The 25,792-nt window shown below is 36.7% G+C and overlaps 1 protein-coding gene across 9 annotated transcripts in view; it reads right to left on the reverse strand.

Moving 5' to 3' along the window:
* ST7 (suppression of tumorigenicity 7) overlaps window positions 1-25,792 on the reverse strand; it is a 237,560-nt gene that overhangs the window by 187,012 nt on the left and 24,756 nt on the right. Inside the window, exon 1 of one of the 9 annotated variants that reach the window (XM_032870796.1) lies at window positions 4,137-4,242. The exons of 7 other annotated variants lie outside the window; for them this stretch is intronic. Coding sequence is in view for 1 of the 2 variants with exons in the window: in XM_032870805.1 (XP_032726696.1) it covers window positions 4,137-4,149 (13 nt within the window). In the remaining variant the exon portion in view is untranslated. Of the gene's footprint in view, window positions 1-4,136; window positions 4,243-25,792 lie in introns of those variants that run through there. One more of the 9 variants, XM_032870805.1, reaches the window with a different exon arrangement.

Below are 25,792 nucleotides of genomic sequence, written 5' to 3' on the forward strand. Positions count from 1 at the left end.
CCAAAGTATGTGCTCTCAAACACTCTTCCATAATTACTCTTGAAAACTAATTTTAAGTATTCCATTAAAACAAGGAAAATAGAAATCAACTGAAAATGTGGGGAAAATATTCTTTTTAAAAAAAATTTTTTTTAAATTTATTTTCAGTGTTCCAGAATTCATTGTTTATGCACCAAACCCAGTGTTCCATGGAGAAAAATATTAAAAGAGAAAGGGTCACCAGAGAAAGCTAAATATGACAGAGGACTATGCCGTTCAGGAATTAAGGAATTAAAATTCAGGAATCAAGAAAAATTTATCCCTCCCAAATTATTGGTCATGGTAACAACCAGAGGAGAATATCAGTAATGCCATTAAGATATAACTGTAGGAAGTACAAAAGGGCAATACCCTTCAAAAGGGTTGAAACCAGAATATTATCTTACATAAGGTCTATTTTAAATCGCATACTAGATGTTGTACACAAAGAGCACACAAATGGTAGATGGATGTGGCCAATAGAGACCCCAGAGGAAAAGCAGAATGAGAAAATGATCCTGGGTAAGAGATAATTCACCAGAGGCCATAATCTATATGCAATAACTGCTTTGCCGAATCACTGATGTAGCTCCTTCCTTGAGTTCATAGATGAAGGTGTATATATGCATATATAGATACACTTTTCTGAGTGCCTATAGTTACTTTTTGGTGCTGACCCCTGAGAGTAAGCTAAAGGCTGCAATATTTTTCAAGAAGTCAACTTTTTAGAGAACTATAACATGGTCAGTATATTAAAAACCATTAGGTATCTCACTTGCCAGCAAAACTGGACACAAATGACAACCTCTGACTCCTACTAAGATTTCTACAACCTCTGGAGGCCGGAGGTATTTCTAAATACTTTAGAAGGCTGGAATCTATATCAAGGAAGGCCCATCTTTGACTAAATAGATTACAAAACCTTATTTTGCTCTAATTCTCTACTCTAGGCACCTGGCATGAGCTCAGAGAATGAAGACAAATTTTCATGTGTTGCCTAAGGAAAATATAATGAAATAAAACTGATCTGATATCTTCCATGCCTCTCCAAAAAAAAAAAAGTCACATAATACATTCCAAAACCAAAGTGATTTTGAATTACCAATTCTAATTATGCCTGCTTGCAACCTTACCTTCCATTAGTAAAGTTAGTACTGCTAATTTTGGGATAAAATGAGCAATGAAAGGAAAGATCAATATTCAAAATAATTTAGTGGCCAAAATCTTCATTGTTAGATCAGAACTCTGTTGATAAAGAAAGATAGTAGTAAAAATCTTAAACCCAAGTCAATAGCCATTTTTAGAGGAAACCCCATTCATAAGTCACTCAACAACTATTGCCTGGCCTCCTCTATGGCACTTATAGTCTAGTGGGTAAGACAGACAAATATGTAACATGTCAGGTGGTGGCATGCGTTATAAAGAAAGATATAAGGAACTCAAGGCTGAGAAGTGTCTGAATGGGAGAGTTATTCAGGTAAAACTGTCAGGTAATGTTGCCCTTAAAAGATGGCATTTCAACAGAGACCTGAAAAAACTGAAAGGAAACCACATGGATGACATGGAACCCTGTGGGAGAAAGAGCATTCCAAGAAAAATAAACAGGGGCCCTGGGTGACTCAGTCAGTTAAGCATCTGCTTTCGGCTCAAGGGTCCTGGGATCGAGCCCCACAATGGTCTCCCTGCTCAGCAGGGAGTCTGCTTCTCCCTCTGCCCCTCCCATTCCCTCTCTCATTCTCTCTCTGTCAAATTAAAAAAAAATAATAAAGAAAAAAAAATAGGGCGCCTGGGTGGCTCAGTGGGTTAAGCCGCTGCCTTCGGCTCAGGTCATGATCTCAGGGTCATGGGATCGAGTCCCGTATTGGGCTCTCTGCTCGGCAGAGAGCCTGCTTCTCTCTCTCTCTCTCTCTCTCTCTCTCTCTGCCTGCCTCTCTGTCTACTTGTGATCTCTCTCTGTCAAATAAATAAATAAAATCTTTAAAAATAAATAAATAAATAAATAAATCTACTCTTGAATCATCAAGAATTGTTTTCTACTGCATGATAATATGCTTTCAGTGCTATGATGACATCATTAAGAACAAAGTGGTTATGCTTCATGAACTGTGCTGACAATAAAATAAATTCTCTTTTCAAATACAAAAGAAGTCACTCTCCCATGAACTGAAAATATATGCATTCTTCTCTTTGCAGTTTACTAGAGCAAATATGCCTCTATTTGCAATTATGTATATGTTTATAAAAATAACTGTAGAAGACAACATCCAAAATAGCTTCCTACCACATCAGACAACTAACTTAATTAATTTATCTATTAATATTGTAAGAACTTAAGCTACATATTCTCTCTAGGATACACACAATAACTAATTTGGAAGTGTCATATCTGGAATCTCCCTGGAGATTTTGTTCACACTAAAGTTCCCTTAGTACTCCTCTTGATGTCTAGTTAGCATGTTAAAGTTGTGCGTCTTTTGGAATACCACCTACATGTTTATAAAGTATTACCTGAAAACAACATAGAAGTGGTTTAGTGGCAATATATACACTATAGAAAAATGAAAGAATCAATGATTCTGATCTTTGGAAAATAGGTACAAATTTCTAACTGAAAACATATTCATAGTAAAGCTCCCTGTAAGATTTTGGAAATTTTAGTTCTTTGCATAGGCTATAAAATATGTCCCTTTCTGCTTCCACAGAGTAGCACACATGTAGTGCACCTTCTAAAAGGTAAGTCTATTTTATTTCAGAGCTGTGAAACAAAAATTCTGGTACATTAAATCTTATGAAAAAAAAATCCAATATATATACACACAAATACACACACACACATACACATACTTATATTTGTTTTAAAGAAGCTCTAAAATAGGAAAATATGGATTTATTAAAAAAAAAGATTTGAGGTAACTATTTTAAAATGTTTTATCTTCAAAAAATATTTACAAAAGTCCTTTACATAATAAGCTCCTAAAAGTTACATTTTAAATTATCAATTTCAGACCTGTACCCCTGAAGCAAATAATACATTACATGATAACAAAAAGTTTTTTTAAATTATCAATTTCACAAAACTTTACAATTTGGTACCATATTGTCAAAGATCTACACACACATAAAAAGGGATCATTTATAGAGAATGTTAAGTACAGCTTATTCTAAATGCACACTGGGATTTTGTCATTATATTGGGTATGAAAGGTGGGTCTCTGCCCTGGTTGAAAATCTTCCAAAAGCCTGTGTTCTTTAGTTTAAAAGGAATCTGTCAAAAAACAGTGTCACCATTACCTAAAAGTTCAAATTTAAGGTAATACAACTTGCAATTAAGGTAATTAATTGTTGAATTTGCTCACATATTTTGGCAAAGACTCATGCCCTTTCCTTCTTATCATCACCTCACCTCCTAACCCCACTCTCAGCCCACCTGATCCCATGGAATCCCCCACTTACTCACCAAGCAACCACCATCCATGGTTGGTCTAACCTTAACTTTATTTCCAAACCTGTACTAATTTACCATTCAGAAACTAGGATTTGGGAATAAGATTATGCAATTTAAAAAAGAAAGAGGCTAGTTCTCTATCCAAAAATTCTAGACATATCACTATTCAGAAAATTTGGAGTAAAAACTGTAATTCTCCAAATACCACATTATAGCAATTCTATCTAAAAGACTTAGCCACACACGTGCACAAAGCAACTATCACAATGCTAAAAATACTTTACAGAAACCAGAAGCTCTCTGTAGATGGTGAGTATATTTTATTCTCTGGGTGGCATAACCTGAACTCACATATTTGTACTCTAAACCTTCTGGCCCAGAGGGGAGGCATGAGAATTAATTACGGATGGCATTTTATTTTAAGTCTGTTTGAGTGTGACCCAAACTTAAATAGAAAAAACAAGAGTATATCTGACAAATTCCCTTAAGTGCTTATCCTAAACTAATCAAAATTTGTATACAACAAATTCATGATACATGATTCATGTATACAACAAATACATGATATTTTTAAAAACACAAACACAATCAACATAATTTTTAAGTTTAAATGCAAAAGATTTTCTTTTAAATAAGTTTACATGGCAGGACAATATTTTACATTTAATTTTACCTGTATAATCCATAATGAAGCAACAGGCAGGGAACCAGCTATTTTCCAAAGTACAGCTGTATCAGACACAAAATGAAACAGCTCCCTGGACAGGCAAACTGCTCTGGGGAAAGCCTCCTGCATTGTGACGTTAAGCACACACACACTTCTGCTTATCTCGAACTCAAGCCACAACTGACGTGGCTCTGCTCTCCTTCGCCTGTTCTTTTAAAGTCATTTTGGAAAAGTCTCTCTTAGAAAAGAGCCATTATTTCCTCCCATTTCGTTCCTGTATTAGCTTAAAACTAGGGGTGGGGCGGATTTCTCTTCTTTCTCTAAGTGAAAAGCACAGATATCTATACTTCATCGTAGTACTCAACGGCACAAACCCATACAACCTGAAAGGAGTAATTGTCCAAATTTTTAAGAATATAATTTTGCCATTATGTCCATTCATTTGAATGTATGCACATTTGAACCATTTCAAACACATCTGATTAATTTGTAAACAAACCTAATAAAAGTGATGAAAGAACAATTCTTCAAAGTGGATCTAAAACCTTTGACTCATTTGTCTGAGTCCTGAAACAGATGTCAGATGGAAAAGACATATGGTCATTCCTGAGGCAGACTTTATCTGACGTAATCTTTAATGTCACATTGCCACATACCCTGAAGCATCTTTTCCTTCATTGCCAATTGTTTTGATCTTGAGCATCTCCCTGGCTGAAACTTTAAATAAACTTGAACAGTGCCTACATCATCTTAGACAATTCTTTATCTTACCCAGAGACAAGATATAAATAAACTCCAAAACTTTATTGGATTTTTTTTGAGTAACTTAAATGGTTGGACAATTTCCAATTTAGAGATATATTAAATACTCCCCCCAAATTGCAGCTACTTAAGAAAGATAAGGTACTGGATAATTAGAGTGGTTTTGTTTTGTTTTTATTTTGCTACTTGGAATTAGTTTCTCCATAAGGTAATTACAAATTGATAATACTATAAAATAGGGCTTCTAATTTTCAACTCAATATTGAAAGTATATATCCTACAGAAATCTAAAAATTCTGGGCTTACTATCATCATCGAACAGATCTCCCCAATAATTGTATAAAATAAATGAGAAAGCATCATTTCACGCAGCCATCAAGTCAATGCTTCATTACCATAAGCAGATCCCATTATACCGCCATTCTGCTAACAGTCAAAAGCTGTTAATTATCATCAACTTCAACTGCCACTGTGGCTAAGCAGCCCTGTCACTTCTCAGGCCTTAATTCTCTTTACCTTAATCTAGAGTAGAGATTAGAAAGCTTTCCATGAGCTATAAAAGTTGATATGGTTTCTTCTTGGTAATTAAGATGTACATATGGTTAAAACAGTAATGCCATAATTGTTTTAAAATGGTCAACTCAAAATGCCTAATAATAAGTGTCTTGATTTCCACAAAACCTACAAGTGATAGCCATTGTCAAATGTCACATGAAGTGACATTTTGTGCCTTTCACAATTTAGCGCTTTTAGCATGGCTTTTTAAAGTTCTTATCTAATTCTTTGAGTAGCATTTTTTAAGAGCAACTGTTTTATTTTTTTTTAAGATTTTATTTATTTATTTGACAGAGAGAGATCACAAGTAGACAGAGAGGCAGGCAGAGAGAGAGAGAGGGAAGCAGGCCCCCTGCTGAGCAGAGAGCCCGATGCGGGACTCGATCCCAAGACCCTGAGATCATGACCCGAGCCGAAGGCAGCGGCTTAACCCACTGAGCCACCCAGGCACCCCAAGCAACTGTTTTATTATTGTACTTTATAATTCCTGTTGAAATTACAGATGTTTTAAGGAAATACATTTTATTGACAAAATGAGAACATAATAAAAAATCCAAATTAGAAGATACAGGACAGATGGATAGATGGGCAAACAGCTATAAAACCCACAATCCATAGGCTAAACTCAAATAGACACAAAATAACAAGTGCTAAGAATGTAGAGAAAAAGGAACCCTTATGCACTGCTGGTGGGAATGTAAATTAGTACAGCCACTGTGGAAAATAGTATGGAGGTTTCTCAAAAAATTAAAAATAGAAATACCATATGATCCAATAATTATAACTACTGGGTATTTACCAAAAGAAAACAAAAACACAAACTGGAAAAGATATATGCACCTCTATATTCATGGCAGCCTTACTTACAATAGCCAAGATATGGAAACAATCTAAGAATGGATAAGGAAGATGTGGTATGCATGTTATACAAACACATACACACACACACACACACACACACACGAATATTAATTACACAGCCTTAAAAAAGATAAGATCGTGCCACTTATGACAACATGGATAGATCTAGAGGGTATTATGCTAAGAAATAAAATAAGTCAAGACAAATACCATATGATTTCACTTGTATGTGGAATATAAAACACAAAACAAATGAATAAATAAAGAAAACAAAAAGCTGAATCAGACCTGTAAATACAGAGAATAAACTGAGGGTTGCAGGGGCAAGGTAGAAGGAGATGGACAAAATAGGGGAAGGGGGGGTGGGAGATATAGGTATCCAGTTATAGAATGAATAAGTCACAGGAATAAAAGGCACAGCATAAGGAATACAGTCAATGACATAATAGCATTGTATGGTGACAGATGGTAGCTACACTTGTGGGGCATATAGCAAAACATAGAGAAGGTGAATCACTATGTTGAACACCTGAAACTAATGTAACATTATATGTCAACTATACTCCAATAAAAAAATAAAAATAAAATTTAAAAACCTACGATCTACAGTTAAGTGATTTGCCACACCTCAAAAAGCCAGCAGAGTCATTAAAGCTAGGCTTTGAGTTTGACATAGAAGGTTTTAAAGTCACACCTCAGCCACTTACTAGCTGAATTATCTTGGGCAGTTTTTAAATCCCCCAGAGCCTCATAAATTGACAAAGGGCCTGTGTCAATGCCTTTATTTATGTACATACAAAGCTAATGTGTAAGTAGTACTTAATGTGTACCGGGCATTGTCTTACATCATGTGTTATTTAACCCACACAACAACCTTGTAAGGTACTGTCCTCATTTTAGAGATGAGGAAACTGAGGCATGGAGGGTAAATCAATCACTTAACTAGGGTCACACACTGAACAGAGCAGAGCCAGAGTTACACTGAAGCAGCCCAGCGCAGAGTTCCACCTAACTCTGCCTCTACAGAGCGGGTGATCAACAAATGGAAGCGAAACAAGAAAAAACATTTCCAAAAACTAAGATCATTCTTTCCAATAAAACAAATCCTGCAATTTCCCAAATATTTTAGTTCATAGTTTACAAAAATTCTTTTATATCTATGTTCAATTTCAACAGATAGAAAAATTAAGCAGAACCAGAATAAAAAGAGGTAATGCTCAAAGGCACTGTGACAGCTTAAAATGAGAGCTATACTGCCCAGTTAAGCAGAAATAAGCACTGAAGTGCAGAAAGCTATAACCATAAAAGGGCCAGAACTACTCCTGGCACTCCTAGCAACCACCAAGTCCGTCCCTCTCTACTTTTCAGTTCTCCAAATGTCACAGTATAGACCACTTTCCTGGCCTGGGTCTGAGCAAGTTCCTCTGACTAACTTCACAGGCCACTCAGGAAGATGGCCTTTACCCTTACCTTCTTCCCCAAGAAACTTTTCTATCCCCATTTCACTCTGAGCAAAGAGGACTCACTGGTATGTCTAGATGCAGCCCCTCCACCACACACACACACACCATCTCCGGCAACTATTACATCATCGTCCTCTCCAACAAGTAGCAACAAGTCATCGGAGTCTTCTCAGGTCACCTGTTCTAGCCTATGGCCCAGGGAGGGATCACTGTCCTAACTGCAACTTACTGACTCAGCAGCAACCGGGAACCCCATTTCCGATTCCTGCTATAATTTAAACATTTATGCTCCCGGCTGGAAGAAGTTGGAAGAAGCATAGTTACTGAATCAAGAGACCTAAGGCCTAGACCTAAGACCTAAGCCTCAACACTGCCACTCATTTCCTCTCTAAGTCCTGGAACCTCTGTAGGTGTCCATTCCCCTCACTGGTAAAATGAGGAGGCTGAACTAGAAGATCCTTAAAATCTAATTCAACACCAATGATCTAGAATTCTACTGTAAACCAATTACAGCTGGACAAAAAAAAACTCAAGTAATTCCCAACAGGTAACTGGTCCTCCTCCTCTGATCTTCACCATCCCCTCTCCCACCCTGATGGAGCTCTGGGAACAGCCCCACCTCGAGGGTGGGAAACCAGGGAGCCAGTGCATTGTCCAAACCCAGTGCATTTACACTGAATGGCTGATGCTCCAAGGGAGCCACCAACTGTTTACAGGTACACTGTTTCTCTCTAGACAGGCCCCCAGTAACTCAGCCTAGAATTAGTAGACAATGCAAACAACCACAAAACACACAGAAATAACTGTTGGGAGGCCCTGCCTACTGGTTAATGGTAAAGGTCACCCCTCTGAGGTCACACCCACTGATGCTGGGAGGAAAGCATCTGAGCCTTCAGCTTATGTCATGGTCCTAGGGTCCCGGGATCAATCACTGTGGTGGGCATTCTGCTCAGCAGAGAGCCTCCTTCTCCCTTTTCCTCTGCCCTTCCTCCCTACTAGCACTATTGCTCGCTCTCTCCATCTCTCTCAAAGGAATAAATTTAAAAATATTTTTTTAAAAAAATCTTCTGAAGAAGACTCCTCCTTCCACTCCTCCTTCCAAGACATGATTGAGATGGCCTAGACAGGGAGTGCCAAGATCTCTGTAGATGACAGTTTGGGCTCTTCTCTTTCTCCCTTTCATGTCTTTCCCACCTGGAATAGTTCCTGATAATGTGAGTCCATAGCCCTTCACCCTCCACCAAAAAGGAGAAAGAACATGACTCCCACTTCACTCTTCCCTCTTAAACCTGAAAACCATAACCTTACCATAATATTTACGTCATATTTCCAACCCATTCAATAACTCACTTTATTGCACATTTTAAAACCCCAGAGGTAGATTCAAAGTGCTCACCCTGTTTTTCCACATTGCCAAAATGATAACATGGGGTTTTCCCTCTGGTCTCTATTCTCAACCTCCCCACCAACAACTCAGAGTTGAGTCAAAATGCCTTAATGTTATGCCTCATCCCAACTTCCCCTTAGTCTAAATCAGAACAAACTTTACCTAAGATGTTGCTGCTCTCCCAGAATTTTTACCACCCACTCCAGCCTGCATCTGCTTCAGCATTTCATTTTCATACTCTGTCCTTCTTCACTGGCTTTGTTTCTGAAGCCCCAAGGCTACCTCATGGCCTACCCCATAACATGAGAAGACCCCAATACAAAAAGGATTCTCTGAATGAAAAAGATTCTAATAGGTGAAACCAACTCCTCCTGTGAGTGAGGTACCCCCATATCTCAAAACTTTTAAGTAAGTTAAGACAGAGGGACCATCAAAGACCAACCAAGTCACAAGACAGCACTACGACATAAGAAGGGAACTCTACTGCTCAACTCAATACCATGACCCAGACCAGTGCTATACAATCTCCAAGACAAAAGGTAAGAATCATCAGCAAGCACAAAAGCAGAATTATGACTAAAGGCCTATGAAACCTGATTGAAAACCCACTTTACCAAACTCCAAACCTTCAGATTAAGTGCTCTTTCTGGATAGATGCCTGTTGGTTATGCTTCAAAAGAACAGTGCCAATGCTGGCATGATACCAAACTCTCAGAAGCTGCAAGATTCAGACGTCCTGAAACACAGCAGGGCCACCTTTCTTATGTGAGCCCCAAGAGAGCTGACATCAAGTAACCATAGCTAGGAAGAGGGGAGAAAGTAACTTTTATAAGAGGTATAGTCACCTAATCATGAATGATTTTCTCTAGCGAATGAAGACTGTAAAAAGAGACATTGGTTTAAATGTTTAAGACTAACCAATAAAAAAGAACATACATCAATTAATATTGATGTAAAATTATCATAAGAAACATAACTGAAGTTTTTAAAATGCTGGAGAAAAACATGAAAGATTGAGATTTTCCTCCCACAATATGGAGCTAACAATAAATATGTTTGTTCATTTTACACTATGAAAATGAAGGTCATTGTATAAACATTTGAATCATAGCTCTAGTGGAAAGATCAAAATCAAAATCCATGTTTCTAGAACAGAGAAGTACCCAAGCCAGACATATCCCTCTGTAGAAAAGTTTCTTTAGGCAAACCACAGACCTTCCTGTATGATTTGGGTCTGTTCAACTAGCTGGCAAGAAACTGGTAGAAAATAGGCAAAGAAAGTCATGACAGTCATGAATAGACTATTGTGGGGTAACATGAAGGCAAAAAAAACAGTAAAGAAATTCTTCAAGAAATACGGTAGCATTCAGCTCAAGTTTTTGGAAAGCAAAGAAAGTCATGAATTATCCATGGTACTCCAAAACATAAATCATTCTTGATGTTTTATAACAAGGATCAGTATGCTTTTTCTCCTAAGGACCAAATAGTAAATATTTTAGATTCTGTGGGACCTTCTGGTCTCTGTCACAACTCCTCAACTCTGCCACTTTATTCCAAAAGTAACCATAAACAATACATAAACGGAGGACAGCTGTGCTCCAATAAAACTTTATTTATACAGTGAAATTGGATTTCTTAAATTTTCATATATCATGAAGTATTTTTCTTCTTTTGAATTCTTTTCAATCATTTAAAAATATTTTTTGTAGAAATACTGTTATCTTGGGGCGCCTGGGTGGATCAGTAGGTTAAGCCTCTGCCTTCGGCTCAGGTCATGATCCCAGGGTCCTGGGAATGAGCCTCACATCGGGCTCTCTGCTCAGCAGGGAGCCTGCTTCCTCCTCTCTCTCTGCCTGCCTCTCTGCCCACTTGTGATTTCTGTCTGTCAAATAAATAAATAAAATCTTAAAAAAAAAAAAAAAAGAAGAAAAAGAAGAAGAAGAAACACTGTTATCTTGCAATCCATACAGACAGGCGGCCCTCAGTTACAGTTTCCCTACGCTTGTTCTATAATCTTTACTATAGTTGATCTGACCTTTCTCTGAAAGAGTTCTGATCTTCAATTAGGGCTCTGCCATTAACAAGACTCACAGAGGTAATGGATTCCATCAGGGATGGGAATTCAAGAAAATTTTACCTCAGCCTCCTTCACTTCTAATGACACCAGAGTATTGATAACCCACACTACCTTGATCATTCCCTATACATTAGAATTATTGGTAAATGCTAAATTGACTTGTGAGAAATCAACTATTTTCAAGGGCAACAAAAACATTTCCAACCCACATACAGTCTAGCCTCAAAAATTCTATAAAAATGGAAACTCATTGGTAAAGATTTCCAAATCTCCTCAATTATACTATAAGCAAGGACACTCTAATTGAAGTACGCTCATAGTATAAAATACAAGTCATAACTAGCTAGTTTGGTATGAGAAAATCGGCACTGTTTGCCAATAGCTGAAAAAGAATTCTTAAGAAACAAGACACTTAGATGTCAATCCTAACTGGACAGTTTAACTGCTTTGGTTGGCCTTTCCACAACAGTACCTCATTTATGACATTAAGAATTAGTTTTAGATTATTTCTGTGGCCTTTTCCAGCCCTAAAATGCTTGTGATGAGCTACACTAATCATATCTGACCTAGCCCATTGGGAGTTTCAACATTTTTTTTACTTTTCATTATCCTTCAGATAAGAGGCAGATAATTTCCTCTCTGCTCTTTTACTTCTGGGTTTTCGAAAGGCCGCTGGAAATAATCGTTCTGATCAGGACAATTGCAGCTGTCTCAGCAATAATCCAGTCTTAAGACAGATAAGAATGAATCAAGAGAAAATACAATACAGTATAATACTCGTAAGATGTTTCTAGAGACAGACATTTGTGCCTTCTGCAACCATAAACCAAAAATCCAAATTGTGGAGCTTCCTGCAACAAAAGCATACAATCAGGTCCTTTAGCGCCATAGAAATTTGTCTTCAAAATTGCTTCATTTCCCCACAATAATCACATCCTTGGTCTTCAGGAACCACTGGAGTCTGACTCCAGAATCAAGCAGACCTGGATTAGTCTCTGACACTACTGCTTAAAAACTGGAAGTTATACACCTCCAAGCCTCACTTTCCCCTCACACCTATACATAATTGTGTATCAACACTGATGTCTTTGGAAAGACATCTGCAACACTGTGAGGTTTGAAAAAATAATGTACAAAGCAGTAGGAATAATAGAGCATTTTGGAGTTTTTTGGGAAAGGACAGAGTGGGAAAAAAGGAAGGAAATTTTGACACGTGCTCCAATAGATGATCCTGGAGGACATGATACTAAGTACAATAAGTGAGTCACAGAACAACAAATACCACGTGATTCTCCTTTTATGAGGTACCTAGAGTAAGAGAAGGGTAGTTGCAAGAGGCTGCAGGGAGCAGTACACAGCTTCAGCAAGATGAAAGGGTTCTAAAGGGTGGCAGCATAACTCCTGAACTGTACATTTAAAAACTAGCTGAGCAGAGGGAGCCTGGGTGGCTCAGTCAGTTAAGCATCTAGCTGTTCATTTCAGCTCAGGTCATGATCTCAGGGCCCTGAGATCGAGCCCTGTGTCTGGCTCTGGCCTGGGCATGGAGCCTGCTTAAGATTCTCTCCCCTCCCTCTGCCTCTGCCCCTCCCCACCTAAGAAAAATAAAAATAAAAATAAAGATTCATTAAATAAAAACTGGTTAAATGGTAAATTGTATGTTATGTATATTTTACCACAATTTAAAATTTTTTCAATAAACTTTTCAAATAAAGAATTTAAAATATTTTTAAAAAACCATAGAATGGATATATCTGGCAGTAGAATTACTGATGGTGTTCACTTTCTACTTTGTTTTGTCACTGGTACAAAAGGAGAATGAGCTCTCTCTGAAAAATATTCACTCCACACACACAGAAAAAGGCACCTTATTTTATATGTGAAGTCTAAAAGCCGAAAGCTGTGAAATCTTCCAGGTAAGAATTAGGCATAAAGTACATGAAGACAAAATACTACAACCAGGAACTATACATATCATCAGGGTCAGAATGACTGGCCAAAAGAATGATAAAGGACTGGTAGGAATGAATTGGATTTCTGTTTCTAAATTTGTAGAGAAACATTTAAAGGGCATTTATGCAAATTTCATTGAAATTTTAATTCTGAATTTAAAAAGCATTATAAAAAATAAAGAATAAAAATTTCATTAATTCTAGTGCCTGGCAATGTTTGTTGAGTGAATAAAGGACACACTTCAGCAAAGAGCAACTCCCTGAAACTCAGAAAATGTGCAAACCATTCAGAATAGATGATTATATTACACTGCTACCAACTGGTGGCTACACCCCTGAAACACAAGAATAACTAAGAAAGGAAAGCATGTGTTCATGAAACTGTAAAAGATGTAAGAGAATGATAGACTAACAAATTTTCTCTTTTGAAAGCTTTATTATTTCCAATAATATATGGACAATGCCCTTTTAAAAAAGCACATTGATAAACCAACTATGAAAAAGGTATGAGATGGTAAAATTACTGGAATTAAAGCAAGATCCATTTTTTCATCCTGCTTTAGGTAACATTGTACCCTGTTTTCTCAGACATGAAATATGTGAACCTCTCAGAAAACTATTACCCATATTTCATGTCAGAGAACACCTTTTAAATGGTGAAATATCAGGAATTGATATTATTTATTAATAATTAAATTAGTTATTGACTTTTTTGCTTAAATAACAAAATATCTCTGAAACATTTCTACTTTTAGTCTACATATTTAAGTTGAACAAACAAAATGCATCAGCTTTTGAATATGTAAAACGTCAAATTAAAGATAAAAGTATAATAAATATCTGTCCTTTGAGTCATTCTTTATATGGTACTCCATCTTCTCAATCCGATTCAGACTTTTTCCCAAGATTTTTTTTTTTAGCAGAAACATGCCCTACATACTTTTCATGAGCATAATTTATTTTTAAATTAATGCCTGGGAATTCAGAATACTGTATCTTAAAACAGTGATGCATGTTAGTCATTGTTTCCACAGTCCACCACCACTTGGGCAGGAAGTGTGATACACAAAGAAGGAACTAAATCTCATGGGGTCTTATCAGTAATGTCCCTTAGCATTTCATAAAAATCTGATACACATATATAATCATGAAAACTAGAAATATTTTAATGTAAAAACAGAGGAAAAGCAGGGACCACTTATGACTCATTATCACAGGAGATCACTAAAGGTGAAGTGAGTTGAAACTAGGGCTAGCTAGACTTAGGATCGATAGCTCTTAGATTTTCCGGCTCTGTACAAATATTAAAATAATACCAGATTTTATATTTACATAATGTGAATTACTAACATTGAAAAGTTGTCCTTATAATAAACCTTAAGTAAATAATGATCAAATAAAATGGAGAAAGTTTCTTAAGTTACTTTGTCAATATTATAATGTATTAACAAATACATCTACTTCAGTGAAATTAGATTGAAAGAACTTATATCTTAGTATTTCACTGAGATTGTAAAAGATTGTAGGAATGTGTGTCTAAGGGGGAAAAAAAGCATAGACTGAAGATAGATGATATGACATGGAACAAAATACAGAGGCCAAGTGAACTTCCAGGCATTATACAGTAGCAAAACACTTAAACAACGTCATGTTACAAAGATATCTCAGGAAATCAAAAGATAAAACATGTTAGGTTCCCGTACACCACTTACATAAAATATCCCAAATTACACTCGAATCAAGTCTTCATAGAAATAAAGATTAGAGTACCATAAATGTTTTCTTTTCCCTAAAATAGCCTATGAAAGGTAAGTCATCTTTTTAATTGTTCACTGTAATTTATGTATTTTTTAAATTGGATACTATTTTTAAGTTACACTAACACACTTATCTCTAAAACATCACAAGATAATTATAAAGGCTCATAGACATTCCTTAACATTTGACACAAAGTACACTAAATGTAAAAAAAAAATTATAAAAAAGAAAAAAGTTTTATTTCCATAATCAAAAGTCTACTTTCAGATAATCATCAACTAGAAAACGCCTATTCAGAGACAGATTTCTTTTTTTTTTTAAAGATTTTATTTATTTATTCGACAGACAGAGATCACAAGTAGGCAGAGAGGCAGGCAGAGAGAGAGAGAAGGGGAGGCAGGCAGAGAGAGAGAGAAGGGGAGGGAGGCTCCCCGCTGAGCAGAGAGCCCGATGCGGGGCTCGATCCTAGGACCCTGGGATCATGACCTGAGCTGAAGGCAGTGGCTTTAACCCACTGAGCCACCCAGGCGCCCCCAGAGACAGATTTCTTAACAGTGAATAGACTCCTTAGATCATTTGGGGTTTAGTTCAATGTTAGCTTCCACATTTTTCTTTCTGAGCACAGAACAAGAACTTGTGCACAAGTCCCCTAGATCTACTCAAAGAATTAGGGGGAAAGTATGTGGGAGGTAAAAAGCTTTTAAGCATGGAGTCAATGCCTAAGCCTAAGGACTTAGCCATTCTTTTTGTAGTTCATTTCAGTACTAAAGTGTAAATATTCTTGTGTGAATTGACAAAAAATATAACTGCGGGAATTATATAATACTATTCTAGGAATACTTGTTTTACATTTTCAACAAAAGAAAGTTTTCAAAGAAAAAGACAAGAGCTAATATTTATTGCATTCTTTAGTATGTGTTAAAGACACTAGAACACTATGATAGAAGCCTTCATGTATTACATTACCACAATCATTTTCTCCATCTTTGCAATGAAATCTTGAGGGACTCTATGTTAAAAGGCATAAAAAAGAGTCAATCAAGGACTCTAAATTATGATATGACAAGGAATGCCTATCTTTCCAGAGTTAAAAAAAAAAAAAAGCCTATAGATTGTTCAATTCTTTTCAATATACACAATGTATTTCTGAATTAAGAAATTCAACAAGCTGAATATTCATTGTCTCTCTCCAGAGATCACGGGCAACATGATAAAATGGCAAAATTCTGAGCCAAATGTTTAATACAAAAATAAGATCAAAGAACTCTTTAGCTAACTCCCTAGAACTCTATCACTGTCCAGGAAATCATTTTCAGGACACTGAGTTTTTTCCTCAATTAAATAATTTTAATGCTATATATCCAAAAGGCAATCATTTTACATCTGGATCAAGTTATTCTGCCAAAAGTATAGTATCCACACTACTTAACATTCATCCATATAAATGTAAAGAAACAGAATGAAGGAAGGAAGGAACAAAGGAAGGACCCAAATGGAATTTACAAATGAGGTATCATAAAAGTTGGTCTTCTCACCTTAAAAAGTAGACAATAAATAATGGCCATACTATTTTAAGAGACTCTTGACCCCAGATTTGAAGACAAATGAAAGTGAAAGATCTCTGCAGTCACCCTGCAAGACACCCTCCACGTGACATGAATCAAATAAGTAGCAATTATGACCTCCAGACAACACATTTAGAATTCATTCCTAAGAAACAAAAATAATAATAATAATAATAATAATAATAATAATTTTTTAAAAAGCTTTGCAGTATACCACAGTAGCAGAAAAAAATCATTCTAAAAAACTAATTCAGTAAAAACAATGCATTTGGCATTGTAGAAAAAAGACTATATTCTATATTATTTTTGATTTGTACAATTTTTTCATTCAGTGGTTCACAGTAGGGACTCCGCTTGTAACACACATGTACAAGCACACACACACACATAAACACACAAACACACACAGACACTGAAACCTTTAGGGAGCTAGCAGAGACTGTATATTATACCTGATCCATATGAAATAGATTGCACTAAAAATATATCATGTTATCAACTAAAAGTAACTAACAAAGCTTATAAACATAACCAATTACTATATAAAAACAATATTGTATTAGAAACTTGAAATCCTCCCCTCAAAATAGATATTCTTATTTGATCTCAAACTAAAATTACTTAAATAAACTTCAATATTTAAGAAAGTATATTCATATAACATCTTTCCAGTTTTCCATATATTTGTATGATATTTATCTTTAGGCAAAATAGAGACATCAGATTATATTTTTCTAGAACAAGATAAAGACCATTACTATAGCAGTGAGGGGAAAAATAAAGAAAATTGGTCATCTTTTTCTTTTTTAATATACCCCCTATATTGACATTAATGCAACTATCAATCACCCATAATTACCCAAAAAAGCACAATAACACTAGACTGTTTCAGAAATGGTCTCCAGTTAGTATGACAGTTACACAAGGAGTACCTTCTCCCAAGCTTGGCGCAGGAACAATCTTAAAGCCTTGTGGGCTCTGTCAACAACTCAACATGGATTGCTTCTGAAAGCATCATTACTTGGTATCTATAATTTTATCACCTTTACTAACCACTAGTCTTTTCTGTAACTCACACAGACATAAAATCTTCTGGTTCCAGCTCATTTACCAAGTGAAAGTTCCTTTCCAGAAAAAACAGATCTGTGCTCCAGGGACCATAACAGAAAAGAACAGTAAAACCATTCACCTGCACTTAGCATTGGTAGTTTCTTTTCTACCTTTTTCTATCAGGAAGAAAGTGGACTTTAAATTTGGAAATATATTCTATAAACACACTCATTCCTCTACGTAATACAAGTAGTTTGACTAATTTGTCTTTTAAAGCAGAGAGAGGTGAATACTGTCTGGGTGAGGTTCAGCTGACCAAAACTAGATCTCCTGTTTCCTACCATTCATTTGCAGAACAGCTTTCCAACCATCCCGTGGGTTCTTACACACACTAGATAGACGCCGGTTTCACTGCTCCTGCTCAAAACAAACATCAACTAGCTTCATCAACATTTTTCAAAATCAATATTCAGATGTCCTTCAAATCAGTTGGTGCTGAAAAGGAATCCTAGATTCACAACACCATAGGCCACAAAACAAAAAAAAAACCTTATGGCTTTGGAAAATGTGTTCCAGATGTCTGTTTTTCAAAAGAGATAAACCTTTGGTTGCTAGGATTCCTAAATTTAATATAACTCTTACCATCAAAAAGATCCAACAGTATTTCTCAGTGAAGGTGCTATGTGTATTTTAAGCAGGATAATAATGTAGTTAACATCCTGGCCTCCAGACATATTAAAGGCCGATAGCACTGACCAGTTACTGTGACAACACAAAGCCCACACACACATTCCCACATGGCCCCCAGTGGGACAGCAGCACCTTCGCAACCTTAACAACATATGTCCCCACCATCTTAAGTAAGTCACACAAAGCTCTGAAGCTTTTCTCAATAACTATTTTTTTAAAAGATTTTTATTTATTTATTTATTTGACAGAGATCACAAGTAGGCAGAGAGGCAGGCAAAGAGAGAGGAAGGGAAGCAGGCTCCCCGCTGAGTGGAGAGCCCGACATGGGGCTCGATCCCAGGACCCTGAGACCATGACCCGAGCCGAAGGCAGAGGCTTTAACCCACTGAGCCACCCAGGAGCCCCCTCAATAACTATTTTGACAGGCTACTGAAGTAACTGGAGATAAAATGAAGATGATATAAGATATAGGACTAACCCCTAAAAGAACATGCTGCTTGAAAATGTCTCAAAGGTCACTTTGCTTTTTGGTCCACTTGTTTCTCCCTCATAAAAATACTAAAGTTGGGCACCTGGGTGGTTCACTGGGTTAAGCCTCTGCCTTTGGCTTAGGTTATGATCCCAGGGTCCTGGGATCAAGGCCCCCATAGGGCTCTCTGCTCAGCAGGGAGCCTGCTTTCCCCCCCTCCCCCGCCTGCCTCTCTGCCTACTTGTGATCTCTCTCTCTCTCTCTCTGTCAAATAAATAAGTAAATAATCTTATAAAAAATATTAAAGTTACCTCTAAGCTTGTGCTGTCCAATATGGTAGCCACTAGCTACATGTGACTATTTATATTTAAATTAAAAATTCAGTTCCTCAGTTGCGCCCACCACATATGCTCAAGAGACACTATATTACAGAACATTTTCATTATCAGGGAAAGTTCTACTGGATAGCACTGCTCTAAGTATTCTAAGTATATGACAAAGCACAACACTGACATTTTGAAGGCAGTGCACAGCAAAGATGGAATTCTTTGGTGGCAATAACAGAAAGCACTTATGCATCTCCAAACTCTTTTTAACATTTGGCTTTGGAACAAAATTCCAGACATGAACATTAGAAACAGAAGCTTCAATATTACACCAAGTTGATTAGTATCTACAGAATGGATCAGCTCTCCTACCTTATAAACAAACTGTTCTACAAGATAATGTTGATTAGTGAAATAATATTTGGAAAGTGCCTAGTCTTTCTTTCTTCTCCAGATATTCCTTAGTAAGGACCAAACTTTGTTTTATTAACAAAAGAACTGTCCAGTGGCTGTGCGCCCTTCACAAGGTTCTATGTATCCCTTGGCGCCACAGAGGTATAGATTTGCCCCTATATGCTATTTACTCCTTCAAAATTCAGAGCTGGTGCATTTTCTCTTTTATCTGTCACTGGGTACTCTTCCTCACAGAGTTTGTCATTTGCACACTTCCCACACCTTGGAATTCTGCCCAAGAAGGGGCCCAGAGAGTTGGACCCCCCAAGTTTCTATGTTTAGTATGCAAATTATTGAAAACGCATTTGATAAAAAAGCATTTTCCTCCTTTCTACTATTTGACCTTTCACGAGCAGGGCAGTAATTCCATCATATTCCTTGCAAACCAGAGTCTTCCAAAACCTCTAGAGTACTGAAGTTTATTAATAGGCCTACTATTTAAAGAAATGGAGGGCACCTGGGTGGCTTAGTTGCTTAACGCATGTGCCTTCAGCTCAGGTCATGATCTCAGGGTCAGGCTCCCCCCTCCGCAAGGAGTCTGCTTCTCATCTCCCCTTGCCCCTTTCCCCCACCCCCGCTAAGTCCTCCCTATCTCAAATAAATAAAACCTTTTTGTGGGAGGGAGATTTTAATCTCATGTAACTTGGAAGGCAGTTCAGAGCAAGTATGCCTGAGTTCCATCCCTGTTCTACCATGAATTGAATTGACAGGCAGATTGCACGGTAAGCCAAGTTTCCATCTGTAAAATGGGTAAGAGATTACCATGCCAAATGCTCATTAGTACAAAGTAAGGGCACAAAGTATTTTGTTAATGCTACATTCACCCTTCTGCATGGAATACTTTTCTCCTGGTAGTTCATACAATCAGTTCCTTCTCATCCTTTACACCTCACTTTAAATGTCACCTTCTTAGAGAGGCCCTACCTAACCAAATTCAATATATTCCCAGGTTATTTTCTATTACAGCCACCTGTTTAGCTGTTTCCTGGCACTTCTTACAAATTGTGAGGAATTTATATGTTATGTTAGTTTAGTCCTTCAGCATAGTATTTTTCACCATAATGTAAGTTCCACAAGGACAGCATATCCTGGGAGAATAACACAGTGCCTGCCACCTAGCAGACTCTCAATAATTACTTGGTAGATAAATGAATGAATATTTGAATTAAACAAAGGTAATTGTTTCCTTCCTACCGGACTTCTTATACTTTTCCAAGCAAATATGCATTGTGACTCTTCTAAAGGGCCACATGGTATGTAGTATTTCTCCAATTTACTCACCACAGAACACTTTCCTTATAGAACATCTTTATATCTCCCAGAAATAATGTTCTAGGGGACATACACTGGGAGAAAAAAAATTACCTCTAAACACCCATTCAGTTGTGTACTGGAAAGTGTAAATAACATCCAGCTGTCATCTAGGAAGTTTATCCACCCAGCTTGATAAAAGAGGGTTAGTTACTCATTTGCACCATGAGAAAACACCAAAATAACTGAACCACACCAGATGATATTCTGATCTCTGTAAATTGATAAAGAATAATGTATCTACTCAGAAAATGACAACAAATGACCCAGAGGAAAAAAAAATAATAAAGATTTTGCCTAGTTAAGAAGAGACTTACCTACATAAACAAGCCTGATTTGATAAGTCGCACTAACAAGTTCCTATCATCTAACACCAGATCAACTTCTATAGGAATTGGCAGTTTTTAAGCTCAATTTCCCAGTTTTTTCCAAGATGCATTACTGCACAATTGGACATGCTAAGTGCCAAAGATAAATTAAGAACAATCAGGAAGACACATCAGCCTGCCATGGAAGTCAGAAGGGGTAAGAACTCCAAACTAATCTGAGAATGTTGCTAGGAAATCCAAGATGGCCACATATTAAAGACCAAAACCTGCCTGCCTCAAGATCATCATACCTAGCCCACAGATGTGTTTTATTGAGTCCAAAAGTATTTAAAACTTTTTAAACTAGTTGCTGATATTTATAAAATGGGAGACTTCCCATAAAAATAGCATTGCTAACTTTCCTTGAAAAGCTAGAAGATACAGTCCACTGATGACCCACACTCCCATACAGCGAGAACAGACTAAAATACATAATTTCACTGCCTCCTTTAATTTACCTACCTGACCCCATTAGAGGCATCTGAGTTTGCAACCCTTGGATGTACTCAGTTATACGTCAAGATCTGAATACCAGGAATGAGGAAGAAGCAAGCACAGTCAAACAAAGAAAGATTAGGAAATTACCGTCTGCCATATGGTCCACCCCAATCTGTAAAACAGCTTCCCCCTTACTTGGGACTACTTTCCATGGGCTCCTAATGAAGTGCCAGCCCTTGTCATTTAAGGCTTATGTCACCTTCCTACCCACTCATATCACCTCACCAGGAAGGATTTATTCCCCTCACTTGACATTCCATACCGGTCACGTATGTAATGGTCATAATACCTTTTATGTGCGGCAACTTGTTTTTCAAAATGGTTTCAGTTAAGTAAATAAATATGTATTTTTTGTATGTATATGAATATAAAACCACAAAACCACCTCACAATGGGGTGAGTTAATATTACTATTCCTAACTTGTCAAAGAGAAAAGACACAAAGAGACTATAGTCCTCCCCAAGTAAGAACAGAGCGAAGGCTAATATCCAGATCTCCTGGGTTCTTTCCTCTCTTGGTGGTTCTTTCCTCTTTTCCAAATACTCACTAGACTTGCTATGTATATTAGTCAGGGTCTTAGCAGGAAGCAAACAGCCCCTCCATTTTAGAATACTTTGAGAAGAGTTTAAGAAAGGGATTATTTACAGTGGTATGGAAAGAGTATAAGGTAATCACAAATGATTGTGCAGTACCCTAGGACCATTACCATCCCCAAGATGAAAATAGCAAGAGGGAGTTACCACACCAGGAAAGTGAAAACCATATACAGAGTAAAAAATATATGAATATACTGTAGTTTTGGTGGAAGGAAATAGCCAGATGATTCACTTTTTCTAGATCTTCCAATCTCCAACCAGCCTTCTTCCCACTGGCCAAATCCAACCAGAAGACAGAAGACAGATCATCTGACTGAGAAAGTTCTTATCAGTCATCACCCATGGCAGAACATAAGGATATAGAAGAGTAAAAGTGAATTTGAAAGAGGAAACAGAAGATGATTCGCACATTATACTACTTCCAATCACTTATTTAAAAGGAGGAAAGAAGATATTACATATATTCCCAGTATCAATTTCCCTACAGTGAAACCACTGTTAGAACATCATGTTTAAGAACTACATATTTATTTCCCTTTTCAATAGTGGTTCTTAAGACAGGTCTTTTCTATATCAAAGTAGTCCCTCTAAGGTTTTAATGAATTCATTAAATGCATTTTAATAGCTTAGTGGTCTTTGGTATAAAAATACCACTAAAATTTTTCTCTTAATCTAAAAACACTATATTCATTGGTTTCTTCTTATTTTCTTGTTTGGTGGTAAATAGACCTTTTCAGGTCTATTTAGTATATTCTATTATAAAAATCAGGCTAGTGTGCCTGGGTGGCTCAGTCAGTTAAGCATCTGCCTTCAGCTTAGGTCATGACCCCAAGCGCCTGCAACTGAGTACCGTGTCAGGTTCCTTGCTCCACAGGGAGTCTGCTTCTCCCTCTGCCCTTCCCCTCACTTGTTCTCTCTCTCTCTCTATCTCAAATAAATAAAATCTTTTAAATAAATAAATTTTTTTTAAAAAAATCAGACTATATTCCCCCAAAGAATTACATTTGCTTCCTTGGTCAATGATTCTATTACTTATTATATATAAAAATCACTGGTAAATTATGTCCTTAAGTATCTATGATACTTTTAGTAAGATGTCTTTGAATCCCAAAAAGTTAAGTATATTTACTAATCAAGACCAAAACATCTTCCTATTTGCTTCAAATGGAAGTTTAGAACCTTGAAGACATTCTGCTAAGCAAAATAAACCAGTCACAAAAGGACAAATGTTGTATGATCCTTTTTACATTAGATTCCTAGAGTAGCCAAATTCACAAAGAAAGTAGACTGGTGGTTGCTAGGGGCCAGGAGTAAGAGAAATGGAAAGCTTTAGGGTTTAATGGGTAAAATTTCAGTTGAGGAAGATGAAAAAGTCCTGGAGATGGATGCTGTCAATCACTGCACAACAGTGTGAATGCACTTAATGCCACAGAACTGTACAAAGATTAAAATGGTAAATTTGATATATGGTGAGATATATATAAATATATACCCACAATAAAAAAAGAAAATTCAGAAATTAGGATATCAGCATTAACTAAGGCAAAAAATTTATTTAATATCTCTACTTGCTTTTCCTATCTAAAAATATCTTTAAAATATAATCAAAGGGTATCACTGATTTTCTGAGCCAAATTTCTATCTTCAGTATATTTAAGAATCCTCCTGTTGTTGGGCTTAACATTTCTACATGGGAAGGCTCAATTTCACCTGATCCTTCTAAACAAACTCTACTCTCCAACCCTAGTATTCATTCTTAGAATAAAAGTTTATGTAATCCCTCAGAAGCAAGTCCTTAGATTAACATGCGCATGGCCCATGCAAGGTACTGAAGTTTCAAAGATGATTAAATCAAGATTATTGCTATCAAGGAGCTCAGTTAGTGGAGGATATAAATATGACTGGATTATATTTCCTCTTCCCCCCCAAATTCAAGCAGGTAATCAACCCTGCTTATTGTCTTAGGGAAAGCATGTATTAGGATGGAAAATGGAAGAGCTTAGGAACCTTTTAGGTTTTGTCAAAACAAAAGACAAATTACTTATAACAGCTCCATATGGAAGCTACCAAGTATGTATTAATAGTAGAATGGATAAATAAATTATGGTCAATCCATTGGAAGTATTGCACAGCAATGAGAATGAACAAACTAGTGCAACATCATAGATGAAACTCAGAAATAAAAAGCTGGGAGGGGGGCTGGAAACCAGACGGAAAAGAAGATGTACTCTGCAAGTCAATCTATATAAAATTCAAAACATGGTGAGAGAAGGCCAGAGAGTAGTTAACATTTGAGGAGGGGGGTTTAGCTCAGGGTTAGTGATACAAAAGGGCTTGAGAAAGGCTTCTGGAGTGCTGGATAATGCTCTATCCCTTAATTTGGGAGATGGTCATAGATATGTATCATGTCAAAAAAGTTAATTGAACTGTAAATTTATGGTTTCTGCTCTTCCCTATATATGAATATTACAGTCAATTAAAATTTTACTTTAAAAATTTCTGTTCTCTTTTTCAGGGGAGATAAAGTATATAGTATGTCAGATGGTGGTACGGGCTATGAAGAAAAAAATAAAGCAAGGATAGGGCATAAGGATTGCCAGAGTATGCAGGTGGATATGGAAAGGGATTTCCAATTTTCAAGGTCAACAAAGGCTGAACTGAGAAAGTAATGTTTGACTAGAAACCAGAAAAGTGAGGGTGTGAGCCCTGCAGCTTTCTAGAGGAGAGTGAATAGAACAAACAGTTCAACCTATGCTTCTACACTACAATTTATACAACATGGAAGGAACTGTCCACCTATTTTCTACCTTTCTTTCTTATTTTAGTGCAACTATAACAGCCAAGATCATTACGGCATTTTTTTAAAGGTTGTTTCTCCATGTGTATACACAACAGAACAAGACAAAACAAGATAAACCCGTAGGGGAAGGGGATTCACAGGCACAGACACAGTTAGTATGCAGAACAAAAGTCAAAGGGATGAGTTTACCCAGACTAGAAAGAAACCAATCCAAACTGGAGATAGAAAGTTGAAAGAGAAATCACTCATTTTTGCTTGCTCACTCATAGTGAAGACAAATGTTAAATAATCACCAACCTCCCCACGCCTGAAGATAATATACACATACTCACACATGTGTTTTCAATTTTCTGTCAAGAATCACCAGACATATAAGGAAAACTTCTAACAGAAGAGTGACAAAACAACAAACAAACCACTTTAGCAAAAAGACACATGGAAGACACAGAGTCAACAAAAATTAAAAAGGTATTTTAAAATATATTTTTTCTGGGCTCCTGGGTGCCTTAGTTGGTTAAACAACTGACTCTTGATTTCAGATCAGGTCATGATCTCAAGGCTGTGAGATCAAGCCCTGTGTGGGGCTCCACACTGGGTATGGCGCCTGCTTAAGATTCTCTCTCTCTTCCTTTCCTTCTGCCCCCTTCCTTCTTAAATAAATATATATATATATATATATATATATATATATATATATTTTATATTTAATATATAAATATATAA

This window comes from Lontra canadensis, unplaced genomic scaffold, assembly GCF_010015895.1.
Source record: "Lontra canadensis isolate GAN:19392208 unplaced genomic scaffold, GSC_riverotter_1.0 scaffold2, whole genome shotgun sequence".
NCBI lineage: Eukaryota > Metazoa > Chordata > Mammalia > Carnivora > Mustelidae > Lontra > Lontra canadensis.